The following is an 8,754-nucleotide window of genomic DNA, read 5'->3' on the forward strand; positions in this document are numbered from 1 at the left end:
TGGGTAATTTGACGGTGCTTTCTCGGTATGACAATCAGTTTCTCTCACCACAGCCGCGCAATTTCCACTCGTTTCCATCGACTGGTGATATGGCTGCCATGTCCATGTCACTTCCCAATTCGCCGTATTGTGGTCTTCCATTTGATAACGTCGGCCAGCAACAGCAGCAGCAACAGTATCAAAATGGCATTGCCGCTAGCAGTGGCACGCCGAACGACAACATGCATCTCTTTTCTCCACTCAGCGATGCTGCATTTATAGCTTCTGGAAACACGCCCACAATGAGCCTTCAGCCCGATATGTCTTTTTTGGGAGCTGACTGCAGTAATGTGAGCACCGGGTGCTTGAACGCACTTTCAGTGGCCACTGTCGCCGCTGCCGCCGCGGGCATTGATGCCAACACGCTGCTGCCCAGCAGCACAATGACCGGATCACCTACGTTCTGGGACTTTTCGAGCACTGATCTCCAGCACCAGATGCAGCAAGCCATGTTGTCTACGCCGGTTGGCAGTACGCTGAACATTTCCAGTGACCAGATTTCTGACGTGCACTCGCCCAATCCGCAAGCCGTCATGGCTGCTGCCAACCTTGTCGCAACTGCTTCTATGAGAGTAGACACGTCGGGAGCAGCAAACTTTGCGAGCAATGTTACTGGAGCAAAAGGTAGCTCATCGGCGCAGCTATCGTCTTCTTCGTCTGCTTCTGTGACTATATACCCACAGGGCGGCAATGCCGCAATGCCCGTGTGGGACGACATGGCGATGCAGTCGTTGGGTACAATGCTGGGCAGCCCCGACATGCTGGCCCAGTTTGTCCAGCCATTGCCCATGTCAACCTCAAGACATTACAACTTGTCTGCGCACCCAGCCCCGGCGTTTGACCACTTTGCGCAGCCGCCGGGCGCTGCTTCTGCCAGTTGCTACGACCCAATGATGCTTGTTCCGCACGTTGTTGAGGACGCCGCGGGCTCTGCTTCCAGCAAGGTGGTATCGTCAACGGGGGCATACTTTGGCACACCTGGCAGCGACTACAATACCCTTGCGTCGCCGTTTGCAGATGATTTAAATGTGTCAAACTCTCGGCAATTCATGCAAAACGCAAACCCTGGGTCTAATCAGCAGAACCAGCAGCAGCAGCGCTCACTCGATGTGAACAATGTGTGCGTCTACCAGATAAATGCCAGTCACCACACTGGCAGCGGCAGCGGCTGTTGGGGCGACGGGATGTAGTGCTTGAATATCGCACTATTCTGCTTCATTTTTTTTAATTATTTTCGTCTGTTTTATTTTTATCACGTCGAACAAATAGCACATGCATTAACTTGTCTATATATGAATAAATATTTTTTTGCGTTTAAAGAACTGAACATATTTTGTTTCTCAATAGTATACTAACGAGAGACTCGATTTTTTTGTTGCATCGCTTGATAAAAATATAAGCAGCATGTGCTCTCTGTTGTTATTTGGTAGGCAATACCACCAGCACATGCAAGATAAATATTCACTTCCACTGTGCATTATGAGAACGTCAAAACTATTGTAAACAAGGCGATCCATGACAGAATGATGACAAAAAAAGTAGCGCGCACTTACTCTGGTTCAAAATTGCGTATAGGCGACTGCTACCCAACATGATATCAGTATGAGCCGCGGGGAGCCACTGTAAACATATGCAACCTAATATGAATGTGTCGCTGCTCATCTATGGCTTAATTATCTGTGGAGCTTTCGAAGCGAAACAAACTTTTGGCGCTGACTCAGCTGATCCCTTTACAAAGACATTATTCGCTCATCTCAGTATAAATAGAAAAATATCTACATGTGATGGCAGCGCTGCAATTGTGTGGATGGACGCTATTAGCAATCTTTCATTATAAGCCAATTGGGAAATAGCAGGTTTATTTTTGGAAGCCTCCGCTTTGAAAGGTGGGTCAGCATTTGGTTGGTTTCTTTGTTCCATTTTTTGTCCCTTTAAAGTGCACAAATAAAAGATCGTCATTGTATTTACATTTCTATGGTTTTTTTTCCTCTGGGCATCCTCTCCCTTCTAAACACCACTTTGTGTGCTTTTGGGGGTGTGTGGGCGGAATTGTGTGCTTTGGATGCAGACTGATATGGATACAAGAAATGTTATTTAAAGAACACCACACGGCCAGAAGGAAATAAAGCACTTCATCTTTTTCTTTTTTCTCGCAAGACTTTTTTGTTCCATTTTTATTATTATTATTATCCTCTCCCTACCCCCCGCCGCCATTCATCAAATTCTACAATGAAGTTCTCAATTGTCGCCGCTTTCGCCGCTCTGGCCGTTGTTGCCCTGGCTGATGCCCCCGTCAAGTGCATCCCCCGCCCCACCGACATCGTCGTTCCCACCTACGACACAGTTACCCCCACTTCCTCAGCCCCTGTCATTACCGATGAGTCTACCACCGAGGAGTCCACCACTGAGGAGTCCACCACCGAGGAGTCCACCACCGAGGAGTCCACCACCGAGGAGTCCACCACCGAGGAGTCCACCACCTCCGAGGAGTCCACCACCTTCGAGGAGCCCACCACCTCCGATGAGCCCACCACCTCCGATGAGCCCACCACCTCCGAGGAGCCCACCACCTCCGATGAGCCCACCACCTCCGATGAGCCCACCACCTCCGATGAGCCCACCACCTCCGATGAGCCCACCACCTCCGATGAGCCCACCACCTCCGATGAGCCCACCACCTCCGATGAGCCCAGCGTCGATCTCCCCACCATTACCGCTCCCCAGGTCCCCTTCTAATTAGGAATTGATATGATAGCGACCAGACCAATTGCTTGATGGTGGTCTCGGATATATTTTGATCGTCTCGAGGCCAAAGGGTGCGCTTTCTCTTCTTCAATATTATTTAATTGTGTATTGGAATTTTTATTTTTGACTAATAAACGTTAATTTCATAAACTTTATGTTTGTTTTGGTTTTTTTTAATTCAGACCATGAGGACCATCATCTATGCATTTCCCAGAAATCAAGGGTTTTTTCGGAAAGGATTTTTTTCAGTGTAACAAAAGGCTTCCCAAAAAAAGAGGGGGGGAGTAAAACCTGTATTACTGAGTCTGTGTGTGGTCTTAAAGCCTGAATTTAAATGATATCCCAGCAAAATAATGTGCAGCACTTTCTTTGTTGTGTGTTTGCCAGAAAGCACAAAGAGTGCCACTTTGCATCAACATGTATTCATGCTTTGCTTATTTTGGAAATGTTATTAATAAAAATACGCAGAAAGCCGAGTTGTGATCTTTGGCATTTTCACTACCAGGTGACAATGGCTGAATACGATATATTTCTATAACATTAAATCCTATTAGTTTGTTTTAATGACAATACACATGTATTGTGTCCATTAGCTTTGCTATTTTGCAAATAAAAACAATAAAATTTGCTTAAAACTGCGCAAATACTTTTCTCAGCAAAAAACATTTAAAAGGACTCATTGCGCTGTGCGCTGCAAAATCTCAACAATACTCAGTATCCAAATTGTATTGCATTTTCCCTGGCATTTGTCAAAACATTTTATATCCTATATCCATCATTTGTCTATCTTAAAGCCACAAACAACACCATTAATTATGAAGCTTATACTCGCCATCATTGTCGCCACACTCTCAGTCGAGGCGAAAAAGCGCATTTCTGGCGCCGTTTATTCAGCCATGGGCCTGATTCAGGCATCAGCAGTTCCATTTGCGTTAATTGCACCTTCCGCTCCTGTACCTGATGTGGCCACATGTGCGGATGAATTGTCGTCAAGCGCGACTCATTATTATTATTCAAAAGTGCCATCCACAAGCCAAGAAAAAAGTTTTGATGCTATCACATCTTCATGCACGTCGATGCCGCCGCCCAGGCACAGTGGTGATGTATACTCATACAAGTCATCTTCGCAGTTTGTTTCTGGCAGCACAAGCAGCAATACCAATTCGTCGGACTATGGAGGTGGCTCTAGCGACACACACGCTGGTTTTGCTTCCAACAGCTATACTACAGCTGCCGATCCTTCTGTAGAAACAACAGAATCTCTGCAAACAAGCACAATTGATGGCACTTCGCCGACAACTGCTTTATTATACTCCAGCTTATTTGACCAGGAACCACCCAACAATATTTATTTCTCAGAAGCATATGCTATTGCGGTACCCACTTACCATGAACCGTCGTCCTCGACTAGTGCTACTACTGTGGTTCAAAGCTATTCCGACCTGACATCTTCCGCACCGAAATTGATGACAACGGACTCGGAAACAAGTGAAATGGAAAATACAGACAGTGATGTAATCTTGTCTCAGTATCCAGATTATTCTAGTACGAGCACAGCCGCGCTGAACGAGATAGACACTATGCTCAGCAACTTTTATGCTAACGTGCCTCCGCCACCAACAACCATTGAGCAGGACCCTCAGACATTTGCTACTTTGATTTCCCCGAAGGCCCCATATATCCTGACATGGGCGTACTATTAAGCAGAAGATAAAAATGGTTATTGTTTCATTTTTATTTAGTTGATAGTAACAGTATGCCATTCAAACTTAAAAAATATTACCAAAGAAGCAGGCCAAACATATCAGACTGACAATTGCAGCGCGGTCAGTTGTATTCGGACTCTGCTTTGCAAGCGATAAGTGAAGTAAAAAAATAAACCAGCGATCAGCCCCGACTCAATATTTTTCTCATGTATTTCGTGTTTTTGTGATATTTTCAACTTGGCTTTATTTTTCAACTTTTTTGTTTCCTTTTCGATTTCAATTTCATTTATATTTACAATTACACACGCAAATCTCAGCCCAAATGAACGACAATTTGACGGCAGAGCAAGCAGCACAGCGGTTGCTAACGCTGCTGGACACACTTGGCGTTCAGAACACTAGCAGTAACAACACAGGGAAGGCAAAGACTGGGAAGCGGCAACCAAACGCGTCTAGCATTTCTTGGGCATTCCACGAGTCAGCGGATAAGACTGGGCTTTTACGCTGGCTGGCCGACAACATTACCGCTGCAAAGAACGGACTCACTGATGACGAGCTAGAGCTGATGGAGTATCTTGAGCGCACCAATTATCACAACTCGGACCCAAACCAGCAGCCACAGCAGCATCGGCTGCTGCTGAATGAACCTGTACGCACTGGCAACTCACAATTTAGCACCGATAGTATTGCCCAAAGCGGCGCGCCTGCATTTGAAATGCGAATGCGCAAGGACAAGGTGCAGAAGAACGTAGCGCGCCTGGAGAAGCATGCAGAGATTTTGCGCGGGCAGAACGCAGTTTTGACTAGCAGGGCAGACTCAATGGCGCACGAGCTGGCAGAGCTAAGGGCGGAGGAAGAAGCACTGACACGAGCGGCTACTTCGACTGATTCTGAGCTGGCACGCCTGCTGACAATGCACTTGGGCCAATTGGACGAGGCATCGCTAGCGGCAAAAGCACTCATGGCGCAGCTAAAAGTGGACGCACCCAAGAACTCAAAGGGACACACCCGATTCCATTATCAGAGTCTCGAGGCAATAGACCAGCTGGGCGCAGCAATGCAGGGGATTTTTAAGGTTGTCGGAGAGCAAGTTGCCTTGCACTTGAGAAGGACCAACGAACTACCTTCGCCTTGGAAAGAGTTTCGGCCGTTTGCCGCAAATAGCGTCCCCGAGCTGCTGCATCTTGCGACTGCAGAGCATGCGCGTGTCGGTGCCAGTGCGTTGGACCTGGCCAAGGCCAAGCTGAAACTAAAAGTCGAGTGTGAGCTTGTCAGGGCAATTGGAGAAGAGGTAGGTCGGGCGCAGAGTCAAAACAACCGCAGCAATCTCTTGCACCGTTGCCAACAGCTGACTGCAAGCGAAACATCCGGCTTTGACATTGATCGAATCATTAACGAGCGCGCGCAAGAGCTGGCGCAGAATGCTCAGGCAGACACTTTTAGCACAGCTGTTCCGGCCGATCACAGGCGAGCACTGGATCTGCTGAATGAAAGCCACAACGCGCTGGCCCAAAGCCAGTCAGATCAGCTCAGCAGAAAGTTGGAGTCAATAGCACAGAGCTTGGACTCGCAGCACCACTCTGTCGAGCATATACTGGGCACGCTTGTGAACGAGCGCGATATGCTTGATGGGTGGTCGGAGCTGTGGAGCACAGTATCTGCCAGCATAGATCGCGACAACGCAGACAACGAAAAGCAGAAGGTAAGTATGGCGAGGGCACGCAATGCTGCATTATTTTTCAATATGCCATACCCTCCCTCATTGAATTTGGTAGATCATTAAATCCATGTTTGGTTCGCGTTATGTCTGTACGAACTGTAGACTGATCTCGAAAGAGTAGGAGCTGTGGAGCCGAGTGGTCGGCAGGTTATCCACCCAGACGACCATTTGGCGCTGTCGCTCAAGCGGCTGTTGTCCATGTCGAGCAGGGCAAACCAGGCGGTCCTTATGCTATCGCAGTCAACAGCCGGTTTGGCGAGCGCTAAGAAAATTGCGTCAGTGTCAGAGCTGCTCAGGCCGATGTTAACGTCATCGGCGGATTCGAGTGGCTGTGGCTTGAACGTGGACGTTGGCGATGATGGTGATGTCGAAATGCGGCAGAACCAGTTGCGAGTGCAGAATCAAGAATCGTGGCTCAGCGATGGTGCTGTATTCACAAGCTGGGATGCGTTGTTGGCCGATGCAAAAACCAGCCTCGTACTTGGTCGTAATGCGCGGGATGTCATCGGCACCGAGGTCAAGACAGCAGAGGCCCTTGAGCGGAAAATGTAGGTTTCTTTTAGGGATATTGAGGCGACAGTACGGGTTCCCACGTCGGATCATGGATCGCTGTTGTGTCGTTTTGTATTGTATTGTTATTTTATGCTTCAGCTCCTGCTTACTAACAGTCAGATAGTACCGCACTACTTCTACGTGTCGTGCTCATAACTCCATGGCAATTATTTTTTTGTGTAGGGACTGCTCACTCGCCAACATGGTCGCGGCACTTCATGGCGGCGAATGTTATTCCGGGACCGAGGCCGTCGATATTCTACCTACAGTAAGATATCTTTTTTCTTTCTTTTTTTCTTTCGGTCCGATGGGTTCATTGTGGCTTGGCGCAGACTGACTCGTAAAAAATGACCCGCGCATTTTATGCACTTGATATTGCATTTAATGAGGTCAAGACATCATTGTTTAATTCCATGTATCTCAACGACTGTATAAAATGGTTTGTATCTGTTTGTGAACATTTAGGAGCAGCGTAATATATTGGGCGAGCTGAAGCTTCAGGCCGGAACCCAGCGCAAGCGTGTCACCAAGGCGACAATGGTAAGCACATTTCATATTTTCATAGTGCATTGTTTTTTCGCATCTCTATCCTTGGCTGTATTGTCATATTTTGTGCTGTGCCAATTTTTTGTTCTATGCCGGTATTGCGAGCGACAAGTAGGAATGTAATTGGTAATGTTGACAGATACAGAAATAGTGAAAACTCATATGCTGTTCTGTGCCTCAGCAGCTGGCGGCACCTATTTTTAGAAATATCATATTTCTATTCTGCTGCATCCACATTTCTTGCACTATTCTTTTTAGTCTTTGTTTGCCTTGCAAGTCCCAAAAAACGCAATTTGCAGCAATGCGCTGCGTGCTATTACTGGCTGGAACCCTGCTTTTGGTACATTTATTTTAATCAGCTGGCTCGCTGCCGCTGATGCTGATGTCTCAAAAATCATGTAACGCCGCCTTTTTCTCGTCATTAGTTGGAAATTTCTGGCTAGGACAACCCAAACGCGTACTGTAATTACCACCCACTATGCTAAAATTAGCTGTTGATGTGTCCAGTGATTCCAAATACTTAACAAATTGGGGTGTCTGGTTGTCCGGATGACTGACTGTCTTGGTGCGGCTGTTGGATTGTTGACTCGTGTCGTGTTCTAATATAAGCAGTTATCGCATCATCTATTTAATTTTTTTGCACCAAATTTTTGTTTGAAAATTATAGCTCGCCGAGGAGCCAGGGAAGGCAGCCGCTTCGAATTATGCAGCGCTGTTCTGCCAATTCTACTGAATACCGCAGCGCCCGTTGGGACATTGGTAGGGAAAATAGATAGCAATCGCCATGCTCACTTTTTTAGTATTTAAAAATTGTCTTGTAAGTATACTATGGTGACAAATGCTTTACAAATTTTCTCTGATTTCTAAAAATACACAGGAATTGCGCAACATATTAAAGGCAAGTGCGGCCATTTCAAAGCTGTTTCAGTATTAAAATAGTACCGCTTTGTGCAAGCAGGCGCGTTTGTTCTGTGGGAAGCAGGGGTGGGTGAGGGGAGAACGAACGCAGGGACATTTATTTATTGGAATTGTATTATAACATTTGCCAAAATGTAATTGATTTTGTATTTGTCCCCAAACTGAGGGGTCATTGTTCGCAGTGAATGAACTCTAAAAATATATGTGCGCTTTTCTCTCGCATCACTTGCTCTGCGCACTCGCTGCATTGAATCATGCAAGCCGGATGAAAATAGAAATGCTGAAACAGAGCGACAAAACAAAAAAGTGAATATTATATTTTGTGAGACAGGCGTGCTTATAAAGAGGATACGGCGACCAAGGAATTCTCTCTATCCAAACAGATACTAAACATTCACCGTTTGTTTTATTGACCAACTATTTATTTGAAATTTCTCCATCTTTACGCACTGTGATACACCCTACATTTTTGTGTCCCTTTTTAATTTTATTTACACCTACCCACAAAGGCTCTCTTGTTTATAAACC

The 8,754-nt window shown here is 46.4% G+C and overlaps 4 protein-coding genes across 4 annotated transcripts; all 4 read left to right on the forward strand.

Annotated features, from left to right (window-relative positions):
• Positions 1-1,367, forward strand: BX661DRAFT_187612 (uncharacterized protein). Its single transcript, XM_051537258.1, has one exon. The coding sequence runs from the start codon at positions 90-92 to the stop codon at positions 1,227-1,229; it is 1,140 nt and encodes a 379-aa protein (XP_051389292.1). The 5' UTR covers positions 1-89; the 3' UTR covers positions 1,230-1,367.
• A 635-nt stretch (positions 1,368-2,002) lies between these two features.
• Positions 2,003-2,949, forward strand: BX661DRAFT_60288 (uncharacterized protein). The gene is made up of 2 exons (XM_051539310.1): positions 2,003-2,495; positions 2,566-2,949. The coding sequence occupies exons 1-2, from the start codon at positions 2,269-2,271 to the stop codon at positions 2,777-2,779; spliced, it is 441 nt and encodes a 146-aa protein (XP_051389293.1). The 5' UTR covers positions 2,003-2,268; the 3' UTR covers positions 2,780-2,949.
• Positions 2,950-3,501: 552 nt separating this feature from the next.
• BX661DRAFT_187614 (uncharacterized protein) lies at positions 3,502-4,730 on the forward strand. Its single transcript, XM_051537259.1, has one exon. The coding sequence runs from the start codon at positions 3,600-3,602 to the stop codon at positions 4,485-4,487; it is 888 nt and encodes a 295-aa protein (XP_051389294.1). The 5' UTR covers positions 3,502-3,599; the 3' UTR covers positions 4,488-4,730.
• On the forward strand, positions 4,721-8,290 carry BX661DRAFT_187616 (uncharacterized protein). Its single transcript, XM_051537260.1, has 5 exons — positions 4,721-6,192; positions 6,313-6,758; positions 6,946-7,030; positions 7,228-7,302; positions 7,976-8,290. Exons 1-5 carry the CDS (start codon positions 4,813-4,815, stop codon positions 8,039-8,041), a joined length of 2,052 nt encoding a protein of 683 aa, XP_051389295.1. The 5' UTR covers positions 4,721-4,812; the 3' UTR covers positions 8,042-8,290.
• The last annotated feature ends 464 nt before the right edge of the window (positions 8,291-8,754 follow it).

The sequence above is a fragment of the Kickxella alabastrina genome, assembly GCF_025024165.1.
Source record: "Kickxella alabastrina strain RSA 675 chromosome Unknown BX661scaffold_26, whole genome shotgun sequence".
Taxonomy (NCBI): Eukaryota; Fungi; Kickxellomycota; class Kickxellomycetes; order Kickxellales; family Kickxellaceae; genus Kickxella; species Kickxella alabastrina.